This window comes from Rhea pennata, chromosome 13 (genome assembly GCF_028389875.1).
Source record: "Rhea pennata isolate bPtePen1 chromosome 13, bPtePen1.pri, whole genome shotgun sequence".
NCBI classification, from domain to species: domain Eukaryota; kingdom Metazoa; phylum Chordata; class Aves; order Rheiformes; family Rheidae; genus Rhea; species Rhea pennata.
In genome coordinates, this window is record NC_084675.1 from 9,999,889 (window position 1) to 10,026,556 (window position 26,668).

Sequence of the window (26,668 nt, forward strand, 5' to 3'; positions counted from 1 at the left end):
TTCATTTACTTCTTTACTCGATACTGTTACATATGCAGCAGAGCCCCCTGCTGTTACAAAGTCCCTTTAAAATACTAAAATGAAATGGTCTTTCTGCCATCATCACGGGCCTTCTCAACTGAGCAAAAAAATCAGAAAGTATCTTCAAAGTCCTGTTTGCATGGATTTAGTCTTGATTCGAAAATGAAATCTACATTTGTGCTTTTGGCAACAGTCCTAGTTTATATCAAAAATAAACGTCTTCTGTTTAAGCATGTCTGGAGAAAGACCTCTACAGGTAATGGCATGCTACAGGCTGAAAGCAATATACAGAGGAAAGAAACAAGCTCCACCTTCCAAGATATAAATACAAAGAAGAAAAGGAAAAAGACAAATTAGCTGATTTACTAATTGCGTACTCACACAGAAACCACAACATGCACACGGGGAGCCCTAGATGCTCACAGGTACAGAGGAATGTGTTCTGGTTTGCTAGGGACCTGGGGCTAGGGCAGCAAACAGGACTGCTTAATTCAAAGGAATGGTATTTCTGTCTGGGAATGAGGGCAAGAGTGGAGAGGGCACAAAGCACTTCCAGGTGGAGTCTCAAGGAGGAGGAAGGATAGAAAAAAATAGAATCAACAGTTTGTACCCTGGTAAGAAAGGGTATTGACAATGATAAAAATATCTGCTGCTTTATTCATCATAAAAGATTGGTTGTAAGGATGGAAGGATGGACAGGGTTGGCATGACAAACTGAGAATCTGAAAACACTTTCTATAATGTGAATATAATTTACTTAAGAAATTCAGGCCTTGCTGGCATAGTCTAGTACTATTCCTGTTGTTTTGATCCTGGTGGTGCTAGTGCTATGGTAATAGTATGCTGCTGTCTGAGAACATTTACAGTGGGAGATAAATTTATGAATGAGAATGTAGGAAGCATGGTTTTATGGTTGAGGTATTGGACAGATTCAGGAAAACTGGATCAAACTAAACTGTGTTTGTATGTATCTTATGTTTATCTGTAAGGGGCAAAGTCAATACCTACATATGATCATTTTGACTTGCAGTACCTGCAGCACATAAAATACTGCTTTATTTTTATGGGGCGATTATAATCAGAGTTCAGAGAATGATGTTTCTCCACTATCAATATTTAGGATTTTTAAAAACACTCAGTTATATTTTGACCATGTATAGCATACCTTATGAATTGATTTTTGTTTGTATGTTATACACATCCATTTCAGCACTGCTTTAATTTCTTAGGAACTTTTACTTCTTTTATGCATTGTATTTAAAGTCTAACAGCTCTTTGTCTCAGCAGTGGAAATCATAGTTGTAAAATAGTTTAAGAAGCGTATGTCCACATTTGCTTCATATGAGTTATTTGAAATTAAAATGTTGGGGTTATTTTACTGGATAATTTTATTTTACTGTCTTTTCTTTTTACTTCAGCAAAAACACGAATATGACTGGAGCAGTAACCTCTATCAGCACTTGCTTTATCATCTGAAGTCAAAATCCTTTGTGTTACAACAACACCAGATTTTCCAAAGTGACCAGCTGCGACATTTACCAGCGAAAAAGAGAGGTAGGGGAACTATTTATCAAACAAGATCCTTCTGATTGCTTAAATCTCACTGAAGTATCACATTCAATCTATACATTTAAGAAGAATGCAAAAACAATAACAAGAAACAGTGCAGCTGAGCTATTGTCTGAATAGATATTTCAGTGTCATAAACTAATACCTTTTCATATGTTAATGAATACAGAAATATTAATAGGAAAGATTCTTGTGAAATCACCAAATACAATGACAAGACAGTTTTACAGTACAAATGTGTACAGCTCATAATTTCCTGCATTTAGGAGAGTACGTACATGGAGTCCCTGTCCATTACAAGGTATGCCCCTCTCCACCCAGATGCTTTTAAGGATAACTGACTACTTAAAGGAAGAGTGGGAAGATGTTTACCTGGGCCAGCTGGGAAAAGTCAAACCTAAACAGAGTAAGAGGTGGTTGAAACCTTTCTGTTTCCTCAGTTGGCATGGGAAAAGCAAGTATAAACTAGAGTTACGTTATTGTGTTTTACCCAAGAGCTCTCATTGGAGAGCTACTCCTGAGAGTCACAGAGGTGAGCTGTCAAGAAGAGAAGGCTGCAAATGATGAATGATGTAGAGTGATTGTACTTGGAGGCAGAACTGCAGCCTTGCACTTCAAATGCTAAAAATGAGAAATTTCCACTCTCTAGATCACGATTAGTATGCAGTGAAAGGCTTGTTTTTCAAATTTAAAAAGGAGTATTTTTCCCTTAAAATTGTTGCCTGTGGACTTTGTCAAATGCAAAGATTAACTATCAAGATCACTAAGAGGATCCACAGTTCAAATGATTAAGGTGAGGACTGACCTCTATTTATTGTTGCAAAGTTTATAATATCATATGGCTTCTCTCTACTGTTTCCTAAATATGTAGGTGTTCCTCAGGACAAATAGATATAATTTGTTATTCTCTGTGGCCTTTCAGAAAGTGTTTCAGTTTTTACAGTCTACATTTAAGGTATATTTAAGGTATGCACAGCAATCATGTCACTTAGAAATCCTTTACAAAAACATTGCTTATGTAGAACATGTGTGGTCTTTTACGGGCCTGGAACTCTATTTTCAAGTTTCACAGAACCTGTAATAAATTATCTTCAACAAGTAAGCTGAATAAATCAAGGAGGAGCAAGATTGTAGACAAGTTTACCTGGCAACTGCTATGTCTGTAGGAAAGGTAAACAAGCTGTGAGAAGGTACAAGGCCTAGGCCTGCAAACAATAGGGAGATTTTTATTCTACGAGAAACTATTAGAAGTGCTAGTGTTTTTTTTTTCTGCTTGAAGGACAAAACATCTTTCTAATTTGCCTAGTGGGGAAAAATGATTTGGGTTGTCCTGGTAGATGAATAAATACTGTCTCTAGATTCCATCAAGAACTGACCAAATGCATCAAAGTAACTCAGTAATGACCTAGTAGATAATGTTAAAATTTAAATAGCTGTAAAAGTAACTTTTAGAAAAGTTTCCTCCAAGCTGTTTTTTAATTAATTTACCTGAAGTATAGACAAAAGTCTTATTAAAATTGCCTCTCCTCCAATGATTTTTCTCAATACTTAGGCAGAGCAAATTGACTTCAAGTCTGAACTACAAACATAAAATAAAATTTCTGTTATATTGGGCCCAGAGCCAGCCTTGCAGATGTACTCATTGCTACCCATATGAAAGCATTACAGTCCCAATAGATATGGGACTTTAATATATGATGGCAGCTGTACTTTAGGCTGTTTTGAACAGTAATCTTAAAAAATAGTTTACCTTTGAGACTTTGCTGCACTTTTCTCCAGTAGACATTTTGTATTACAGGCAAAAGTCATCCAAACTTTGTTGATGTCAGTACTGTCATTATCACTTTTTTCTGTTTCTTACTCCAGAGATGAATGACACACATATAAACATTTTCTAGGAATACAAAGCTTTCATATGTTGATGCAAAGTCGCAATCTAAGAAGTATCTCTTGAAGTAAATTTGGAGTTGAAATGACTATTTCTAACTGCCGTATTTCTTAAAAGATGTATTTCACAAGAAGCATGGACTGCAGTTAGTTTATAATATTTTAGGTGGAAGTGACAGGAAAATTAATATACTAATATAAAAATATTCATTTTTAACTTCATTTTAATGAAGTTAATTTTAATTTTAATTCATTTTAAAATATTCATTTTAGCATAACAACTTTTAAATACGATTTAATACTCCAGAAATTGAAACACAAGTCTGAGTGCAGAAACCTTATCCCCAACCTTACACAAAGCCTTTTCTTTTTCTGCGTTACCTTCAGAAAATATTATTTAACACACTTTGACTGTTAGAAATAGGACTGCACATATTTCAGTGTAACTTCATCCTACAAGCACTGCTTTTAGGGCATATTTAGCTGGGAAGGGACTAGAGCTAAAGTAGCTGCCCTGTCACTCATTACCCCGAATTAGAGGGACTTCAGACCCTGAAAATATTCTGAAGGTTAAGAAGCAAATAGCTTTTCTGGAACGTTTTCCCGTTTTGAACCACTCCGAAGATCTTCACCGTCCCTCCCCGATTTCCTCACAGCTCTCCGCCCAGGCAGCTCAGAGCAGCACTCAGCAGGTCACTGATGCTGGGATCACCTGTGAGGAGCCCGGGTGAGCTTCCCCCTCCCCAGGGCGGATGGGGAAAGGTGCCCGCGGGTCAGGGAGCGGGACGAAGGGCCACCGGGACCCCGGCCGCCGTCGCCCCTTCACTGTGAAAGAGGCTGCGGCTCGGAGGGAGGATCCCGGAGGGCCGAACGTCTACTAGCCCGCGACGGTTGAGGAGCGGAGAGGCAATGAACCCGCTCACCAGCGCCCGCAATCCGCCGGGGGGCGGGACTATGTAATAAACGGCTCTAACGGCCGCGCAGCCCCGGCGGCGCGCAGCCAATCCCGCGGCGGGGCCGGCTGCTCGCGCGCGCGCGCGCCCGCCCGGTGCCGTTGCCGGGCTGGGCGGGGCTTCCCCGGTGGCGCTTGACGCGGAGTCAACGGCTCCTTTGTAGGCGTCGCGCGCCCTCAGCTCCGCGCGGTTTGTCTCGGCTGGGCTCCGCGCGGCGGCTGTGCGCGAGCCGCAGCGCCAGGTTGCGCGGCTGCGCTTGCGGCTGGCGGCCACGTGAGGCCGCCGGGCGCGCGCGCCCCGGGCTGCTCCCGCGCCCTCTGCTCCCGGCGCGGCCGCGGCGCGGCGGGGCGGGGCGGCTGGCGCTCCGGCGGCAGCGAGCATGTCCTCGAGCAGGGCCAAGAAAGTGAAGATGGCCACCAAGTCCTGCCCGGAGTGCGACCAGCAGGTGAGGCGCTGCCGGGGCTCCGGCTCCCAGGAGCGGGGCGGCGCCGAGCCCCCGGGGCGAGGCCGTCAGCGCGCTAGCGGGGCGTGAGCGTGAGGAGAGCCCCGCCGCTCGCTGCCCCGTGCCCCGCGGCTGGCTGCTCCGCGCCGCAGGCCGCTTTCCCTTCTCGTCGTGCGGCGCGACCGCCGCTCGTTGTGCTCGCAGCGACCTTTCCGCCCCGCGGAACGAGGCCGGCGCCCGCCGCCGTGTGCGGCGCCCGCTCAGCGGGGCGGCTGCCCGCTTCTTCGCGGCCGCTCTTCCTGGTGGCTTTTCTCTCTTCTGTTTTTCGGTTTCTCGTAGTCGCGGCCGCTGCTAGACTCTCAGCGCGCCGGGTTAGGGTCTTGTGATGTTAATGCGAGAAGCTGTTAGCCGAGTTGCTTGTTTTTGAAGAAAAATAATATGAAATCGTCTCTGCTCTGCTGTGTACCGGTGTTTATATGCAGTAACGTAATTACTGCCTTTGCAGTCTGTCATTGGAATTGCGTTGCTTTTGCTGGGTAGTGTAATAAATACGTTATGGCAGCGGATTTGTGTGTGACTTCCAGAATCGTTCTATACCCTGATGTTGTTTAGTAACCGTATGATCTACTAAAAATATGAACTTAGTAACTTACACAATGCAGTTTGTCGTTTGGATGACTAATGTGCTGAAGGCTAGTCAGAAGACTGTTCAGCCACGTTTTTTTTTTTTTTCAGGGAGTAGTTTAAAAACAGGAAAATTGAGACCTTCACTGCAATTTCTACCATATGATCAACATCTGTGGAGAGTTTTGTGAGCTGTTGTTCTGGTGGTTGTTTATGTCTTGCTGCAGTTTTTTATGTGTACAATGTGTGGGGTTATTTACACTTAAAACATTAACGGCAGTTGCTTTGGATTGTTACCTTGTTAAGTGCTTGTCTTCATTTAGGCCTTTTACTTCTAACGAGGTTGCTAATAAGAATAAGCCAGTCGGCTATAGCAGTGCAGCTCTACTGGGACAATGGTGCAGCACTGCCAAAGGCTCTTGTGGGGCTCAGTGTGGGGAGGCTTTTAAATTTAATCACGTGGAATAAACTTCTGTTACTGATTCCTGAAATTTTACTGATGTACACTTTTTAAAACTCTACTTAAAAAACCCTTCATAACTGTTTTACTTTACTTACTTTTTTACTTTTCTTACTAAGGTTTTAAAAAGTCAGCTTATTAGTTCTGACTTGCATTTATTTTTTTTTTCCAGCATTTCTACTCATCCTGGAGTAGTTTAGAATATTAAGCTGTGTATGGGGTATCCTTTCATGTTTTAAATAATAGATGAACCACACTGCAAATGCTCACATATTAAATTCATTGCTAAAGTTCTATTTCTGGGAAAAGAAAGTTGTGTGCCAAGTAATAATACTTTGGTTATAAAAGATGAAATTAAAATGAGTGAAGAGAAGCTGAATGTGGAAGTTTTTTTTCTTTAATCTAAAGTGAATGTTGAACTACCAACATAGGAAGGACAAGTAAATATATAGACTTTTTAAGCTGACGCTGAAAATTCTCTCTTTGTTCTGCACTTTAAAGCTAAAATAGATAATATGCCTATGTCAGCACAGAATTTCTGTGTTAGCAACTCTTCCCTTGTAAGTGTGTGTGTGTGTGTCTGCCCGCCCACCCTACCCTGGCACAAAGGTTCATTTGGCCGTGTTTTCAAGTGCCAAGTGTTTTCAGAGAGCGCAAAAACTTGAAGCCTATTATGAAAGTGAGGAGGTCACTTGCTGCAGAACATCTACCTTGTAGTCAGTCCTCTGTAGAATATGCCAAAGTGTGTGTGTGATTCTTAAGTGGTTGTGTCCTGTACTGGTATTTCTTAAATTCTTCCATGAACAAGGGCTTTGCATTTGTTTCTGATTTCTGGGCTGTCAGTGGTATACATGGAAGTAGTTATACTCCAATGTTTGTGGCTATGTAACGTTGAGTAATGCTTTGTATGCTTTTAAACTTTCTGCTGTCTTTTAGATGATACATAAACATCCTTTAGACTTACTAAAAGTGTAATTTAGATGATATTTTCAAAAACAAAGAAGAGCACCAGGAAACTAGGGAGCCTGAAGTACTGGCATTCAAGTGGAAGAAATAATTACCACTTCTTAGCTTAGCTTCATGTGATCTCTCTTCTATGAGAAACTTTTTTTTTGGCAATGAAAATGTTTAATAGAGTAAAATAGTGTTTGCAAGACTATGTGCTCTTACTTAATAATTTTGGTACATGATGTAATTGTGGTTTGCCTGATAGCATATGTCTCTTCAAAGGATAAAGGACATCCTTCAATGAGTCCCTTCCTACCTAATCCCCCAAAATGACACATGTCCGCATGCCAGACTGTGTAATACTAGAACAGAACTCATTCTATTAAATACTGTAAATGCACTGAAAGAATAGATCTCTTCCTACCTCATTTGGTTATTTTTTCCTATTTTTTTTTCTAGGCTGAACTGGAAAGATAATTAATGAAGAGACTCTAGTGTTGAAAACAGGATTAGAATGGAGGTTCTAGTTCACCTGCAGTGTTCATGTGATATTTCTGCTAGACAATGCTCTTCGGTTTCTTATGCTGATAAATGAATAAGGAAATATGCATACAAGTCCTGCTAAATTCTGAGTTCTAAGGTTAAGTAGACCTTGATTAGGAGTGTTTTTATTAAGTCAGCCTTTCTATAAAGGAAACTTAAAAAAATTCTCTAATTACATAAAAATTGCATCAGAAGCCTGTCTGTAGGCTATTCATAAAGTGAATTACAGGAGTTACGGATGTGCTACAGAAAACAAAAGTTTGTTTATTCTGAGTTCCTCTTTACAAATTCATGTACTAATTTGGCATTTGTTTTTCTAACTAGTAGAATATGGGGACTTTGTTCTTCTGTATGTCTGGTAAAATGCTGTTACTCAGCAGACAGTCATCATTCTTTACTCCTGTTTGTTTCAGTGAGCATTGGCAAACCTGTAGAAACCTGTCTTGAAGAATTATATTTGAGAAAGTACTTCCTTCTTTCCCCTGCTTCTCCCCTCCTGATATCCTGCTTCAACATGACTTCGCTTTAATGTGTGTTATGTTAATCTCTTCCAGATCTCTGTTTATACTTATTTCGATTTGTATTTTCAGTCTTTAAATTTAATGAAAACAATATGGCGTGTTCCTTACTACTTTAAAAGATTCTGAAAGATCTTGGCTGTAAGTGAAGGTAATGAGGCTTGAAATTTATCAGCATTATTTTTTTCATTTGTTCTGAGTAAGGTTTTTGTAATTTTTCATGTAAGTGTGACATTTCCAGATTTTTTTCACACTGTTTTAAATTTTGTTATGCTAGGGGACTTTACTGTTCCTTGCTGCTCAGCAGATTAAGAGTAGCAGTGCTGTCTCTCAGACTCTTCAATCTGCAGTCAGTTTTTGACTAGTTGTGGATGGATTATTTACGTTTTGGATTAGCTACGTCCTTTTCTACCTTTATAGCCCTGTCTGCAACAGGGTTGTATACTCTAGTACAAAAACATCTGTCTTGCATCAGGCCATATTTTGCCTGCTATTTAAAGATGCTCTCTAAAGGAGTCTGCTTCAAATATTTCTAAAGGTGAATTTATTCAATATGTACCGACAGTTTTAGCTTTTTTTTCCTTTTCTTTTCTTTCTTTTTTTTTTCCAACTGTAGTTTGTAGGAGAGGCAAAACTGAGAATATCTCACTGCTTTGACCAGGGATACGTTTTTTTGAAGAGAAATTCTATAACTATTTTAACTCACCCTTGCATTCTTACTTTCCACTTCTATCCACCCCCTTCCTGATAACCTGGAGAAAGAGGCTTGTACTGTGATAACGAATACGGAGTGGTCAGAACAGCTATATACATCAAGCTTAATTGCAGACAGTTGTATTAAGGAAGGCCTGGGTGGGTGATTTGTAGCAGAACCTGTTTCTGCCACCTTTGAATGCAACTGTATGATAGTACAGGCTGTAGTTTTGCAGTACAAACAGAATTTGAAGAGGTATCTCTGAGAATAAAAAGGCAAGTTACTAGGGTATGGGGTGGGTGAGTGTGTGTTTTTTCCCTTAAATGGGCAGGAGCGCTGATATCTTGAAGTGATTTGAAATATTTTTGTATTTTTTGTTTTCCCAGGTTCCTGTTGCGTGTAAATCGTGTCCCTGTGGCTACATATTTATTAGTCGGAAACTCTTACATGCTAAACGTGCTGAGAGGTTGCCACCCATCACAGGTAATACTCGTGAAGATGAGGAAGAAGACTGTTCTTTCTCTTTATTTCTTAGAAGTGAAAGACAGAATATGCTTGCTTCTTTACTTTGTTGTAAATTTTGACTTTTGTCAGTTCACTTTCTTTTGAATTTATGCAGAGCAAACTTTTTTCTTGAATTCTGAGGAAAAAGCTGGTCATCTTCCGTTGTACTTCCCTCATACTTTTTGGCATTTATTCTGTGTATGCTCTATCTGGTCATATTGGTCACTGTGCAAAATAACCCTTTACTGAAAGCTCTATGTAAATCCTATTTTGAAGATAAATTTCTAGAGATGCCAAAGGGGTCAGATTTGAGAGTACATGCTGATTGAAACTGGGTTTTCTGAGAATTAAAAACAAACAAAAAAAAAAGTTAAGAGGTTATACTGAATGGTACTTATTCATGAACACAAGAATAACACTTTGTGTATAAAACTGATAATATGTTTAGTTTGAAACTGGGTAGGTTTTGCTTCTGTCTGCCTAATTAAATAAAAATAGTGCATTTTGAGTGTATAACTTGCATTTTTGTTGTCGTTGATTTGTTTGCTAAGGAATTGTTAGAACATGCATTCTGGCGTGATTAACAGTCTCCCTTATGTTCTTTTTTTATCAGCTTTTCCAGTGCTAGCAGGAATTAGTTAGAACAAGTGCCTGCCAGGGAAGCTGTTTAATTTTTTTTAAATGTCTTTTTAAAATCTGTGAAGTCTACAAAATGGAGGGTTTTTGAGAGTGCTTGTAGCTTATGCACTGGTAGGAATTATAGGAAGTTATGTTAGATATCTGAATTTTTGAGCTGGAGGAAGCTAAGCAGTGTCTGTGGAAATGTCTTGAAGGACTGGCTGATTTTCTTCCCTCCTCCCTAATTTCTTTATTTAAAAGCTGATAAAGTAGTTACCGGATTAGTTAAAGGCCACACACTAGCAGCAAAGCTGTTGTATAATTCAACTTTACACCTGGGGAATACCACTTCTGTATTGACGCACATTACAGTGCTGTCTAGGTTGTAGCCTGTGTCCTATGCAGGATAAATTGTGCAACAGAAACAGAAGGAAAACTCTTCCAGGGGGAGATATCTAGGAAGACTGTGTATGTTTATCCTGTGTTCACAAGTGTAACTGCAGCTTATTCTCAGTAAGGTTGTTCTGGTGTTTATGACAATATAACTGTTGCAGAACAGTGTTAGCCTATATTAAATAGCGTGCTGTGGTGGCTATATTATTTTCAATACCAGAGTTAATAAATCCATAATTAACTTGCAAGTGCAACTAATGTAAATACTCTTTCTTCAACTGTGGTGTGTAGGAAGACAATACACCTCTTCAGTATCAGGCAGAATAAGGCCTTGTCTGAGGCAAGTGTTTGTGGAAGATGTCTGCTATGTAATGTAACATCTCTTGGCAGCATCAGTGAATAAGTGCCTTGGTTTCTGTGACCATGGGAGTGGTTTCAATGTTAGTGTCAGAAGACAGGCATGCAGAAGAAGTGTTTTATTGTTCACCTATACGGTGAACGGATTTTTTTTTTGAGCTAGCAGGAATGGGTGCAATGGGCGGTCCTGACAGCTGGGATCTATAGCTTTTTACATCTTGTAATGGGAAATTAAGCATTTCTTATATACTAGCAAATGTTTCCTGTTGCAAAAAGCTTTGTGTGTTTGAAATAATTAAAGATTTAATCTCTGTAATCAAGAAATGAAGTGTCATTCTGCATCTGTCACCTTAATTTCTGTGTGGATGTTGTGCAGATGCAATCATTTTTTTAAAGGTATAGGTGTCTAACCACTTTTGATAAGAGATTTAAAGAAAAAGTTGTTGGGTGGGGCAAGCACTAAGTTAACAACATAGATAACAACTCTAGATCATGCAATCTCTGTTCGTTTGTGCAGAAAACAAGAGTGAAGCCAAAAGGAGACGGACAGAGAGAGTTAAGCGAGAGAAGATAAATTCTGCAGTAAATAAAGACTTAGAAAACCGAAAAAGATCAAGGTCTAACAGCCATTCAGATCATAGCAGACGAGGAAGAGGAAGACCTAAGAGCGCTTCAGCGAAAAAGCATGAGGAAGAAAGAGGTACAAGAAACAGGGAAAAATGTTCATTGGGTTTTCTTTTTGTATGAAGATTTTTTTTTCTTTTTTCCCTTTATGCTGTCAATAAAGCTTTATACTAGTCAAGCAATTTAAGTAACTAGACTAATTACACCTCTACCTGGTATCTTAATGTGTGGGAGGGACTATCTCATATCTGTAGAGACATCTGGTATTCCTGTGCAGATCTGGTCAGATATGTGGGTAGTCAACTCATATCTTTAGAACAAAAAGCTATAGTAGACATCTCTATTAAAACCCAATGTCTGTTTGTGTGCTTCTGTGAATTAACTGATTGTCTGCAGGGAATTGCCCCCCCCCTGCATTTTGTGATGAACTTTTGATGAGCATTTGTTTGGTTATCTGTGTAAGCTGTGTTATTTCTCTGAAGTGACATGTACAGATCTCTCCTGAAGGTACGATACCAACCTGTATCAGGTCTGTGACTTCTTTTGTAGTATAGGATTATGTGTTGAACCTCTTCTCTCTTCAATTTTGGTTCATTCTGGCATATCAGAAGATGATGTTTCATTAGGGATTGCTACAATAGCAAGTGTAATGGTTTTATGGTGTTAGTAGTATCTGAAGAGAGCTAATTACAAAGAACTAAATCATTATTTTTAGGCACTAAATCAAGTTCCAGGTTTAAACTTGAAAGCCATTAGATTGCAGTGCTTAATTATCATTCAACTTATTCATCAGTCATCTGGGTGAAGGGACGGAGTGCCTCCTTATCAAGTTTACTGATGATATCAAACTAGGAGGAGTGGCTGATGCATCAGAAGGCTGTGCTGCCATTCAGAGAGATGAGTGGACAGTGAGGTGGATTGAGAACAGGCTGAAAGGCAGAGCTCAGAGTGGTGATCAGTGGCCCCATCTAGTGGTGTCCCCCAGGGGTCAGTACTGGGTCCAGTCTTGTTCAACTTCTTCATCGATGACCTGGGTGAGGGGATGGAGTGCCTCCTCAGCAAATTTGCTGATGATACCAAGCTGGGAGGAGTGGCTGTTACATCAGAAGGCTGTGCTGCCATTCAGAGAGATCTGGACAGGCTGGAGAGTTGGATGGAGAGGAACCTCATGAGGTTCCACAAGGGTAGGTGTGGGGTTCTGCACCTAGGGAGAAATAACCCCATGTATGAATACAGGCTGGGGGCTGACCTGCTGGAGAGCAGCTCTGCAGAGAAGGACCTGGGAGTGCTGGAGAACAAGTTGGCCATGAGCCAACAAGGTGCCCTTGTGGCCAAGAAGGCTAATGGTGTCCTGGGGTGCATTAGGAAGAGTGCGGTCAGCAGGTCGAGGGAGGTGATCCTGCCCCTCTACTCAGCCCTGGGGAGGCCTCATCTGGAGTACTGTATCCAATTCTGGATGAGAGAGACATTGAGCTACTGGACAGAGTCCAGCATAGGGCTACAAAGATGATCAGAGGACTGCAGCATCTCTGTTATGAGGAAAGGCTGCAAGAGCTGGGTCTGTTTAGCCTGGAGAAGAACAGGTTGAGAGGGGATCTTATCTTATCTATGTCTACAAATACCTTAAGGAGGGGTATCAAGAGGATGGGTCCTGATTCTTTTCAGTGGTGCCCAGTGACAGGACAAGAGGCAATGGGCATAAACTGAAATACAGGGAGTTCAGCCTGAATATGAGGAAGAACTTTTTCACTGTGAGGGTTACGGAGCACTGGAACAGGTTGCCCAAAGAGGTTGTGGAGTCTCCTACTCTGGAGATATTCAAGGCCCATCTGGACACAATCCTGTGGAATGTGCTCTAGGTGACCCTGCTTGACTAGAAGGGTTGGACTAGATGATCTCCAGAGGTCCCTTCCAACCTCAACCATTCTGTGATTCTGGGCATTTTTGTTTTGTTTTTGCTTTGTTTGAGTTAGCACTGCTCTATCTCAAACAGACAAAGATAAGTTATCTGTTGTCAGAGAGTCCTTTTTAGGCTATTCAGTTGGTTGTACTAAGATCCTTGAAACCTAAGTGAACCAAAGCTTTTTTTTTTTTTTTTTTTTTTTTTAAAAAAAAGGGGGGTGGGGGGAGGGATGGGGCATCTTAGGTCACAACTATGACCTGAATTATTATCCTGTATGTCTACAAAATAATACTTTTGTGAAAGAACACCTCTTTGCTTATTAAGGTTCTTTGTCACCTACATACTCAAGTCACTTTAATGTATCCTGTGTTGGATCAGTTACTGTTTTGAATCTTAAAATAAAAAGACTTATGACATACACTAGACTGATCTCAAAGCCCTTCAAGCATGTGATCCCTATTTATTAAGAGCCTATTGACATTGCATTTGCATCTCTGGTTTTGGAGGTATTAATTTTAACACTAAATAATTAATCCAAAACTTGGCACAGACCTAAAAGAGCTGGAAGACAGATGGGGGTGAAGGAGATATATGAATATTCATATAAGTGTGTGGTGATGATTGGTTCATTTGGTGTTTTGGGGGGAGAGTCTTGGTGGGTTTTTTTGCGTGTGAGTAGTGTTGTTTTCTGATAGTTGTCCACCCCTCCCCCCCAAAGGAAAAAAAAAGCCTTCATCTTCTTGTCGTGCCCTACTGATCCTAGGACATATGCTTTTTTCCCTCAACTTTCTCTGTAGAGCTGGTACAGAAATTAGATTCATGCCCATTTGTAATATATTTGCTCCTTACGAATATAGGCCACCTTATTGGTTAGGAATAAGTTGGCTTAGAATATGTAGATTTGGGTGAATTTAGAAAAACAATTTGTGTATGTATATGTATAGCTGTGTTGGCTATAAAAATGAATTCGCCCTCATTTTGTGAGCAATTAGTGTAAAACGAGAAATGAATATTAATTTATTGGCTTAACTAGTATATGTGAAGTAGTGTTGACTTCTAGAAGTAGTCTTCTTTTGGCAAACCTGTTACTTGATATTGTTATGTAAAAAACATGCTAAGTGACTTTAAGACTTCTACTCCAGTTAATGTAATTTTTGTGACTGATATTGCTTGTATCAGTCTACATAATACTGAGAAATGGCTCTAGAGTGCAAAGCATTTGTTTAATTGTTAGACATTGAGTATATTATTTTCATGCCTATTTTATATTTCTAGAGTATTTTGGACACCCCTTGCTTGCCGCTAGAGTTTGTGTTCCTCTTCTTTCCCCAAGAGGATTTAAAAAGAGTGCAGTGCTTGCAAACCTGTTAAATATTTGATTCCTGGTGCCTCTTGGGCTTCTGCAATGCATGATTCATTTATGAATGAATGGCAGGTGGATAGAGAATACTTGAATTACAGTAGCACAGATAATGCATCCATTTGTAGACTACTCAGCAGTGAAAACTTTGTTCCAAAGACACCAGTGACATCTGTAGCTTCACTTCACTGCTTGCGCCAGTTCTCTTCATGTATAGCATAGCTTGTTCCTGGTTAAATCTGTGCCTTTGAGTAGTAGTTCTTTATCTTTCATGAGTGGTTCACATTAGAGTGAAAAGCTGCAAGATTCAACAACAGTCTAGAAGAATAATGGGAGAAGAAAAAGGGATTTTCAAAATAAGCTCCTTTTACTGTAGATTTAGTGAAGAGATGTCTGGGAGGAGGAAAGAAGAAGCTGATGTGGATCAAGAGGATATAGTAGAGTGCTGGGACACGAGAGTGCTCCCTGTATCATGTTTCATGGTGATGTCATGACCCTGGAAAACAGGGACTTCTTCCTGCAGGTTTGACTGGTCAGAAATTGTCACTTAATCCCTTTTTAATCATAAATTCTATCTCATATTTTGAGGAAAGTAGAAACACTTTGTAATGTTGTTGTGATGTGTTTTCATTTTGCTGTATGAAGTTATGATACATAGCTAGACAGGTTCCCAGGCTGCCTTGTTATCTAGGTGGAAACCTTGACTGCATTACCAAAAAAAAACCAAACCTAAACTAACTCTGTGTGCTGCAGGAAGTGGTATTGGTTGTTTTACTCTTAGAAGAGGCTGCCCTTGTGCGAGACCCAATAATCAGAGTGGCCTAGACTGTTTTTAAGCATACCTACTGCTTCACAAGAAGTAAATCTTTCTAAAGACTTACAAGTTTTAGTATCCTGATCAAACTTAAGCTGAAGTAATTAAATTCCTTGACCCAACTCTTTCCTTGCCAACAACTTGTTACTGTATTATCCATGCATTTGCTAATGCTTTGTGCACATTTCAAGTAGTTTACTGTGCTGGGTAGTGGATTCAAACGCTTTGAATCCATACAAAATTGATGAGCAGAGGAGAGTCCATGTTGGGTTTATGTATAGATGACAATTCTAAGGGCTCTGGGTCAAATGGAAGGAGATCTGGGAAACTGTGGGACATGTTTCAGAAAGACTGAATATTTTCCACCTAAATAGCCTCTTACTTGTGTAGCAAAAGACTTTGTATTTTTAATGTCTTATGAAAACAGTATTGTGCCTTTGTAGGGAAATCTTATGCTAATAATAGAGAAGTGAGTCAAAACTGCTTTCAGACAGGACTGTGAAGTGGAAGGTTTTAATAGTCTACATAGAAACCATGATATCCTATGAATAGCATATGATAAAATGTCAACAGTAGGCATGCTCTTCACTAGTTATTGCTGAGAGCTGGAATTGTCTTAAGAGTTGCAAGTTATAAGAGCTTGCAAACCTCTGTTAATCCTTGATACTGTTTGATATAAAGGTTATGTAATAGTTTGAATTGATTCTTCAAAGCTGATGTCTCAGAACTAGCCATTAATTTGGGAGGAAGGAAAGGAAATTCTGGGAAAATTTCTTTGGCTAACAAATCTGATCTGTTAACAGAACTTGGGAGGGAAGGGAAGCAAAGAAATATATGTAATTTGACCTCTAGGGAGAATGCCTGTAATGAAATTTTAATATCACAAAAAAACCCTTCTTGGGCCAAAAGTTGTTGCAAAGAAGCCTAGCAATGCTTTTCTGAAGGTGCTGACATGTTCAGGTGGCAGCTGGGTTTGTTTGAATAAGGAAGTTTGAAAAAAGAAGATGGCTTCAGATTTGAAAAATGCAAGGGCTTATGCAGAATAACCAGTGTGCGCAGTGACTGTACTCAAAACCACTCCCTGGGCTGTTAATTTGTAAATGGTGTTTATGGTGGGGCAGGGGCAGAGCAACCTGTACATAAACGTGCAGAAACTGATTTGCCTTAAACTACAAGGTAGGACTTGTGGTAAAACTGTTTCTTAGCTTTCATTCAAACTCAGTATACTAGAGAATATTGTCTTGCTTAGCCGGAGAACCAGCAGAAATTGCTTGCATTCCAAATATCAAAAATGGATTTGTATTGCTCTGGTAAGGCAAGTTTACTATTGTGGCTTTGTATATAAAAGCTGATACATCTGTTCTGTATCCCATGCTTACTAAGTGATTTTCCTTGCAGTGAAGATAAGTGATTTGAGTTGTCAAGGAATTCTTAAATAGAGGGTTCTCATTCTGGGTCAAGAGAATTAAGCTGTAGATCAAAACAGTGGTAAAGGATTTTTCAGGTTTTTTTTTGCTTAGTTCAACAGAAGCCCTGACTATGCAGGGCTTCAGCAAAAGTTGTTGGAATGGTGTTTCTAGCTGTAGAGCAGATAAGCAATGAGATGCAGTAAGCCTAATGTAAGAATGTTATGAGTGCGGGCCTGTTGGGGAAATAGCCATGTGATTAGGTGGAGAAGGGGATGTGTGTGTGTGTCTGAGTTCTTTTTTTTTTCTTTGATGTGGTGTTTTTATTTAATGAATTATTCTCAGCCTTCCTACTTTTATAAAAGTTTGCTCCATCCTTGCAAATATCTTTGCAGGATGTCTCAGAGGAACTTCCTGTCCTTTTGTCACTGCTTTCCTCTGAATTCCTACCTATTATGCTGCAGGTTTTACTAGGTCAGAAATGGATGACCTGTAGCTTGCTGATTAAACCACAATTACTTACCAGTGCTGATTGTCATTCACCTCCCCATCATTGATTTAGATGTGCTAGTGGAGCAATCGGCTGTAGTGTGCTGTGATCAGAAAGCAAGTGTGTATGTGTGTATTCATGAGATGGAGTGGGTTGTTAAGTAAGCATCATGTTGAGAATTGTAAGTCAGTCCAGGGCAGTATGTTACTTGGATTTAGGAATGGAGGTCTGTAGCTTTAAGGCTGATGCCTTGCTGGCTATGTATATATTCCTCTTGTTTTCTCAGTGCCTACAAGTTTAGTCTTCAGCTAACAGCTACATTTAAGCTGCTGGAGAAAGTGTGTGTGTGTGGGGGGGGGAGTACTGGGGGGTTATTTTTTTCCCTCTAATGAATTATCAGCTAAACTGTGATTTAGAAAGACATGATCTAAAGTAAGTCACATTTTTGGAAGTACTAGTCTATGTGTTTTGTTATATCCTACTGTGTATCTTGGGTACTTGAGCTCTGCAGTATGGAAACTTCTCAATGCCTTGCTCTTTACATGCCTGTAGCCTTGAAACAAGCCACCATCACCAGAGAGAAGTTGAGGGCTTTCCCTTGCTCAGTGAAGTGTTGGCATTATTCTTTATCTGGACAAGACTGATAATCTGCAGTATAGAAAATGCAGAAAGTATTGACGGTCATGAATTGGGATCCTGACTTCTGCCCATGTATCTGCTGTCTGGTTGTGAACACTATATTTAACCTCTTGGGTTTTGGTTACCTAGATATAGGAGTACAACCTTCCAACTTCATGGATGTATTGTGAAAAACCTGGAGGAACACTGAATACTGTTTTGTGTCAGGAATCAATATAATATTAGTGACTCATTTAATTCTTTGTCATTAAAAAAGTAGAAATTCAGTCATGTTTTCAAATGACTAATTCAGTGACTCTTCTAGCACATCTGTGTGCCTCCCTCTTTCCTTCTCCCCTATATAACGGTTGGCTGTCTAACTTCTGGCTGTCTAATTACTATGTAACTTGCATTTGCAATGGATAATGGAAACAGCTTTTAATAGTGACTCTTTTTTCTTCTACAGAGAAACAAGAAAAGGAAGTTGACATGTATGCTAACCTTTCAGATGAGAAGGCCTTCGTGTTTTCAGTGGCTTTGGCAGAAATAAACAGAAAAATTATCAATCAAAGACTTATTCTGTAACTTGTAAGCACAATCTGTTGCATTTATATGCAGAACGGCTAGCATGTTTCCAAGGTGTCGTGGACTCTCAGGAAGTTTGTTGTCTGCACCCACAACTACTATAGTATTTCCTCTTAAAATTCTGCTGCTTTTCCTGGAATTTGGATTCTGTCTCTACAAGTCAAACTGTTCTCAAGATTGTGTCTGAAAATCAGAAAGCAGATATGTTTTACACCTTGAAGATGAATGCTAGATGAATGCACAGAGACTGCACCCATTCCAGAGCACTTCTTTTAGATTTGCTGCCAGAAATGCAATATTTTAAATACTTTCAGAAATAAATGATTTTTCCTTTTAAAATATATATTTCAGATTTTTCAGCTATATTACAGTTTACATATGTACAGTTCACCTTTTTAATAAATTGATATTCCAATATTTTATTGAACTGGAAATTAAGTACATTTATCATATTTAAGGTGTATTTTTTAAATCCTCTTAGAAATCTGGTATTCATCCTAGGGATGAGTGTAGATGGCTGTTTTTAATAGATGTGATGTAACTGTGATTGAAAGAAAATTAAAGCCATTCCACTTCTGGGGATTATTGTGCTTGATGACTTTTAAGAATTCCCTCTGGGAAGGGGTTTCTTTTGCATAGAGGGTTGTGGGTTTTTTTTTTTTTTTTTTTTTTTTGTTTTGTTTTTAAAATCACATATACTTTGGGTGGATCAAACTCACTGAAGTTGGAGAGCCAAATAGTTGGTTTGTAGCTACTCATTACTGGGTCACTTGTCCAACTGGTAGGCACTTCTCCATTCTTAAGCAGTTGATCCTTTACTAGAGAAGGAGAAAAAGTAGCTATCTGTGATATAGATGTACAGCTAGCATATCCTCACCTGATATTCCCAAATGATCAGGGTACAATAGTAGTAGTCTCTGCTCACATTCAGTTTTTGTAGTCAGTCTTTTAAATGTCTAATTTTTAGGACAAATGCCTTTGGAATGTTGTAAACACTGGTCTTGTTCTTGCAAAAGTGTACCTGAGTGGAAAAATAAGCAGCTTCAGTAGAAGTAGACCTGGGGAAGGCATTTAACAAAGTAGTCTTTGTTAAAGTGATACAGTGCAACTTGAGCCAAGACTTATACATGTTAGTATTTGCTTTAAAAAGCAAGAGCAAGAAAAAATTAAGCCTAAAATCCTGAGGAAAGAAGTGTGGGTGACAATTACAGTAATGAAACCTGTCATTTTTTAATCTCCTTTTGCTGACACTTTTAAGAAGTGGAATGCAACTAAGTATCTTGTTTTTTCTTCAATATTACTCAAATGCTTTTCAGAAAGAAATTACATTAGTGGTAAGAATTAGTTAATAGGATTCTGCTGCAGTACAGATCTCTGGATGGGAGCAGAGGTTTTTATTAATAAAGCCATATTATTAAACACTGACCATTATTACAGTTTAAAGGAAGGAACTGTGTTAGTTTTCAGTTAAGTCAGATTAGGGACAGATTAGATGCAAATGTTGCAAACAAAAAAGAACACGGAAAGTGATTTTAAATTTTTAATTCCCGAGGAGTATTTGGGGCCATCTGTAACACTGGAGGAGAGGGATAAATGTGGAAATGCACTTAAACTGCTAATCTATATTTATCTTTATTCTAGTAAATGAGGAATTGCAAACACAAGACCTATTTGCCTACGTCATGTAAACTTCTGCTTTCTGGAACTGTAGCCTCTGCTGTAGCCAGATACCAGTAGTAAGGACAGATGAGTAACTTGTAATGATAGAGAGTGTGCATCATAACAGCTGCTTGCATGGTAAGTTATTAAAGTCAGAATGACAAAAGGGATGGTTCTAGTTCTCATTTGGAAAACTTAAGGAATGATCAGGTTTGTGTTGATCCCATTTCCTGAATGAGATCTATCGTACTTTTTTTTTTTTTTTTTTTTTAAAGAAAAAAGGTAAAAGGGAAATACTAATCCATCTGCTCAGTGCTCTGAGCTGAATTCCTGCAGATGCTTATTCCTTTCTGCTCTTATATAAAGAGTGAAAATTCTCTGGAATAGATTATTTTGAAAAGACTGAAGGTAGGTGGTGTTAGATGGGACAATGTTTAACTTGCTGTTTAAGTGGCTCCTTCACTATTGACCACCGAAAAATACATTTGTACACAACGCACCCCCCACCCCCAACACACACACACACTGAGTGACTCTTGAAATTGTGGCTGAGTTCTATTTCTGTGTTACTTCCCCTTGTCTTCCCCAGGTCTCTGCAGTCAGCCCTTTCCCAGTTCTAGTCATACTATTTCTCTTCCCCTGGTGGCTTCAACTTTCTCCAAGAAAATTGTGATGGAAGCAAGTGGTCTTGAAAGTACTCTGGGGATACAGCGGTTCTTTGCCAATGGGCCAGACTGAATCTTGCAAAGCAAGGGTCCTGACTTTTCCTTCCACAGATTAGAAACAAACTGTTCTTTCCTGTGTATACAGGACACTGGCGTTCTCCAAAAGCTCTGCGCTTATAGCGTCTTAAGACATAAACTTTTGGGGATGTGTTTAATGGCTGAACTTGAATGTGTCTTGTGCTGTATGAACTATGCATCAACAAGATGGTGTCTCGTGAGCTCTTTCTTGGTATGTTAGAGATGATCAACAGGTGAAACAAACTGGTATATCATGGCAGATTGTAGTTGTAAAATGTATTAATCTCAGTCTACGAAACTGTAAAACAAAGCCAGTGACAGCTAAATTATGAGAGTGAAATTCTATGTGTTGTAGAGTATAGCTGTGCCTGTCTTTAAGATAACTGATTTACCTGGAAATTGAATATTTTCTAAGAAGCAAGCATAAATGTGTTACACTTTAGTTACATGTTGTTCATGTAATCTTTTGTGCTTACCTCTAGTTCTAGCATAAGATTTTAGGATTTCTTGGTTTGAATACCTGTGTGGTTCAGTTTGATAACTTAATCTGTTTCATTGCATATTATAGCATGAGGCTTCACACAGACAATTCATTTTCTTCCAGAAAAAGTGAATTAAGCTGGAATTTTTCCATTAACTTGAAAGATTAAGTACATTACAAGTACAAAAATACCGCTCTAAGAACTCTACATGTTGACCTATCTGTCTAGATAAAATTGGTATTGTGAACTGAATAGTTCAGGATTGTTCTGGAGAAACCGTTTAGAAACCACAGTTTAGCAAGCTCTTTCGGCTACTGCTGTACCATTTTTTCTGGAGAATTGTGCTTCCTGTGTTTATGTTGTTGTGTAATAGCAGGTCAGAACACCATGTAGGTTCACAGCTCAAATGCTGGCTTGAGGTTTTGCTGCATTAACTCCCTTCTACTACTAGATGGCAACCTTACTCTGAGTAAAGTTAATATGTATTCAGATAATATCTATTCAGATATTCTTGCTATTGGGACCGGGAAGAGCCACAGTAGTTTTATCTTTCAGTGTACTTCTACTGCAGTTTTTCTTTAGAATGTCACTTGCTTGTTTTTGACTTTAGAGCTTAAAAACGTGCTAATGGGTGTTACTGGCTTTCTGCACTGAAAACAGATGTCTTCATCAGTTGTTCTGGGACCCTATTGCTTGAACTCTGGAAACTGGCAACCCAAAGTAATCTGTTGAGAGCAAAGAACTCCTAATTTTCAGGTGGCAGTGTAATCAAAAAGGGTTTAAAAAAACTTTTCTGCACCACCCCCAAAAGTCATATATATATATATATATATATGTGTGTGTGTGTGTGTGTGTGTAAGATTTTTTAAAAATTAAACTTTACAAACATTTTGCTAATTTTCCTGTTATTTTCACTCTAATACTGTTACGACTCATTAAAGAAGTTGAAAATAGGACAGGGGAAGGAGAATACCTTGTGGATTAACATCACCCTGTGGCTAGCAGCAGGATTTGCAATGAGGGAGACTAGAGTTCTGAGAGATTTGCTTCAGATGTGGCCCAGGTCCCAACTAAGGCTTTTGAGGTGGTTTTATTTAGGATTAAAAAAAAAATTAGTGTGAAATTATGATTAATGTAGGCAGCTAGCAGCCCTATGTCCTTTCCTCTTATCTTGGAATATTCTATCAAGGATGCTTTGTTTCTTACTGAATAACAGGACATAGTGCTTGATTTTTTTTTTTTTCCTTAAGGTGTTTATAACCTGTGATAAACAAAGTAATCAGAAAGCTGTTTTAAATCCAAGTACTGTTTATTTTTAAGTCTTTTGAATTAATGCTTTCCAGAATAGGATTCTTCTATGTGTGTGAACCCATAAAGGTTTTCTTGGTGTACTGTTTTTTATATCTGGATATATCTACGTGAGTCCTGCTTGAATCAGGAATGTATTTTTGAAGCAAATTTTCTGAGTATCCCTACATCTCGTGCTTTTGTTTGCCTCCTGAAATGGCCTTGGGGAACTGATCTGGATGTGCTGCAACTTCTAGTAGTTGCCTCATTTACAGGACCAGACTGAGTAAGTGTAGTGTACTGCTGCCTTTACCTGTAGTGGATGTTTTACTCTACAGATCTCTTAACTGCACCTCACCTCTTCTTACTGAAAATACAGCAAAACAAATGTTAATGAACGTAACTAACCCTTTGGGATGAGTCAAAAAGCAGTTTATCATTTTAAGTAGTACTAACAATGCCATCGGTGTTCTTTCAGTAGGCATCCCAGTATTTGTTTCACCATGAATAATAATAGCAGGTATCTTATAGCAAATCTAACTCTAGCATTTTAAGATGTTGCTTCCCCCACACTGAGCTGTCTGCCTGAACTGTCTGTCATATATCTGCTCTGGAGGTTGCTACTCTAGTAGCAGCAGTGGTAGGGCAGCTCTACTAGCAAGTGGAATCATGTTTTTGTCTACCCTTTGGGCTGTCGCTTTCACTCCCTGATAGCTGTAGGATTCTAATGGGCTCTCTGCTTCCTGTCTGATCAAGTGTTTTTTTCCTGTGAAATGTAGATCAATTTTACTGCCTTATGCTTTTACACTCTTTGTGCTTTTTTCCTGTGTTTAGTTAGAACCTAGTTTTTCATTGATCAGACACCGCAGTAATACTGCTTATTTTTAGTAACTATTCTAGTTTGAGTTCATAATGAACTGAAAATTTCTAAAGTTTTTTTTTTTTTTCCATGCTGTTACTTTAAAAAGGTTTGTTTGATGGCTTCTGGCTACTGACCTAGATGTGTAATCTAAGTAAAAAGTAAGAAATTAATTAGACAGAAGATAATAGACACTGATAAATCCATATATTTCTTCTTGTTCCAGAAGAAACCTAAACCTGCTTTCACCTAAGTTGTTTGATTTCAAGCTCAAAACGTGGTCCTCGTGGATTAAATGGGAGTTGTCATGCAACGTATCCCCCAGGAAAAAGTTGGGTTGTTTCCCCTATCTGCCCCCACCATGGTATTCTTCCTAGTTGGTAGTTCTTAGGTTTATACTTAAAACCTTAACTCCATCTTTCTTATAAAAGCTGCTTTACTGCCTTTAGTCTTCTCCTGTGCAGTTATTTTTCTCTATCATAGCTTTTTGATTCTGTCCTTAGGAATAAGAAATACTATTTTTACTCTTGAACAATGTTGAATACCTTAAAACCCCTTAAGAACAGGGAGTGCTCCAGCTAGGAGGAGTTCAAACAGTAATAGTGTGGCAACATTCCAAGTTCTAGTTGTTTTTGTTCTGTGTTGGAATGAACAGCTTTTGAATATTTTTTTAATATATATTGCTAATAAAAACCTTTAGACTGAGATCTGGGTTGCTTTATTTGGAGAAGCTGTCGAGCAGAGTGTGTGTGTGTGTGTGTGTGCGCACGTGTGCGTGTACCTGTGAGCATGTGTAGTGACTAGCTGCATGGTTGGGTCTCCTATGTAGGTGGTCTGGGTCCCAGCTCCTGGACCTAAATATCAGGATGGGAGTGTTTCACCTCAGGTCACTGAATTGGCTAGAGCAAGAGGTGAACTAGGAGTTTCAGTTTTCAGTAAAAGGAATTAATAATATTGGGTCTCAACATTGATTTTTTTTTTCCTTTAATAGCACTGCATGGTAGTCTACTGTAATGAAAAACTATATTATTGGTGGAGTTTACTTTTCTGGCAAACTAGTCAAAATCATTCTGATGTATCAAAAGATTAAGTAATGATGTCTCCTAAAGAGGTGCAGTTTATTCACAGCATAGTTCATGAATCTTTAGGTCTAGTGTTGCTGTGACATGCACAAGAGGTACACTAGGTATTTAATCTGTTGTGTAAGTACGCTGAGTATCATAAAGGCAGTGCAGCTTTTGTCTTGAACACAAGACAAGACAGAAATAAGGCATGAATGTAAGAAACTGTTGAAATGAACAGCTATTGATTTTTGCATGACTGTCAGCTGAGGATTTCTTTAAAACTATTAAATGTAGATGTGTAGTCTTCTAGAATGAAGTTAGAAATACAAGGCTTTATTTATATGTTTATTAATACTCTAGGACCTATATTACTGTCTTCCAGACTGAGGATTAAGGAATAATTTTTTTTCTATAGCTTCCCGAAACAAGCAAGGAAGGACAATAGTTACTTTCTGTCATCTGAAATAATGCAAAAAAATTTTGCTGTTTTATAAGACAAATCTATTTCCAAAAAATGAAATTAATGCATTAAATTAAGAGACATTCTAGGTTATTAGTTGGTGTTTGTCAAGTGTAGGACAGATTGGTGCCTTCAATTTTATTTTGGAGAAACAGCTCTGAAATTAATTACTGTTTTGTGGTTTCAAACAGCTTACCTGTATCTCATCCAAACTGATACTAACCTTGCAAAATGTTCGATTAACTTTGTTAGTTTTGTATTTCTATTTTCTTTCTGATTTGGAAGAAGCGTTCAAGTGCTAGCTCTTTGTTTGGAGCCTGATCCTGTAGTTTTATTCTCTAAATGTTGAAGAAGAAAATTAGGGAAAAAAAAATCTTAAATTATACAAGTAGACACCCTTACCAAAGTGAACAGACAAATCTGTTGTCAGATTTGAAGTTGAACATTAAAACTTATTCTTAGGACTTTTTTTTTAATTTTTTTTTATAGTGACAAGTCTTGACATCCAGTGAAAGTTTCCAGGAAGATACTTATAAAACAATCCCTTTATTTAAGTGAATGTTTAAAATGTTTTGAAGTCTTTACAACTCTTAGAGGAGTGTTTTGAAAATAATATTGCAAAGTAATGAAGAGTGGGCTGAATGAAAATTGAGAAGTCTAATTTGGATAAATATGAATAGCTGCATTATGAAGAGCAGTCAACAGCTCTCCTGATGTGGAAGAGATGTGTCCCACAGGGTGCAGGTTTGCTAAGGTTATCACTTCTCAGTGTGTTTGTCTTTCATTGTTGCTCACGCTTGTTTTACAAAGATCTAAGCAAGTCCCTTCGAAAATATTTAGCTTACGTCTCTCAGTACTGACCAAATTATGAACTTGGCAACTTGTATGATGTTGCTTACAACATTCACAGTGCTGTCTACTGGTACACAGTTACTTAGCAACAGTGAAGCTCACGTTTACGTACAGCTCACGCGTGTGCAGCTAAATGTAGATCTGGGAAAAAAAAGGGGGGTAAAGGAGTTCAGAGCATGGAACGGGAAACATTTTAACTCTTTGTTAAGCAGTTCTGATTTCAAGACTGGCAGCTGTACATAAGAAAACATATCTAGAATTTTTTTTTTTAATCTACTGGATTGTTAAAATGTGTTACGAGAAATTGAGAACAAAACAAGCAGTCTTGCACCCACCAACTATAAAGTTATCAAAAATAAAAGACAGCAATTGGAAAAGAACAAGGGACACGTTCTATTTTGAGTGTCTAGCTTTTAAATACATTCCTGGGAAACAAGGAGATTGGAATTATTTAAGTGTGGGGAGTCCAGGAAGGTCACAAATACGATATAGGTACTGTGTGAGACTAACAGTTGGGTTGAGGTATAAGACTAATTGTTTCTGAGATGAAGTTGTCATTTGACAGTTCTTGTCGGTTTACTTCCATTTTCTTTTTTGAGGATCAAGCTATAATATTTTTAGGGTTTTTTGACAATTTGTACTCTTTATGACTGCAGTAATCTTCAAAAGCACAATAACTGAAAAAGTTAGTGGGATATACTGTATGATGGTTGCTGAGATATTAATGAGTGTATTGAAGCAGTTTTGGGGGCTTCAAGGCATATAGTTCTCATTTATTAGTCACCATTATAACTGCATTGGAGTTTTCTTATATAACAAATGAAGGAAGGTGGCTGGGCTCACTCTGCTGGGATAAGGAGGAGGCACGAACCAGGGTGATTGGGCTGGAAAGCTGTGTGTGGAAAGGACCAGGGAAGAGAATGGGATGGGG

General features: G+C 38.8%; 1 protein-coding gene across 2 annotated transcripts in view; it reads left to right on the forward strand.

Moving 5' to 3' along the window:
- The window catches only part of C13H16orf87 (chromosome 13 C16orf87 homolog), a 39,564-nt gene extending 20,651 nt beyond the window's left edge, over positions 1-18,913 (forward strand). The window contains exons 1-4 of one of the 2 annotated variants that reach the window (XM_062586587.1): positions 4,764-4,875; positions 9,046-9,142; positions 11,049-11,231; positions 18,213-18,913. In XM_062586587.1, the coding sequence (XP_062442571.1) occupies positions 4,810-4,875; positions 9,046-9,142; positions 11,049-11,231; positions 18,213-18,331 (465 nt within the window). In that variant the 5' untranslated portion in view covers positions 4,764-4,809 and the 3' untranslated portion in view covers positions 18,332-18,913. Of the gene's footprint in view, positions 1-4,763; positions 4,876-9,045; positions 9,143-11,048; positions 11,232-18,212 lie in introns of those variants that run through there. The other variant, XM_062586586.1, reaches the window with a different exon arrangement.
- Positions 18,914-26,668: the final 7,755 nt, after the last annotated feature.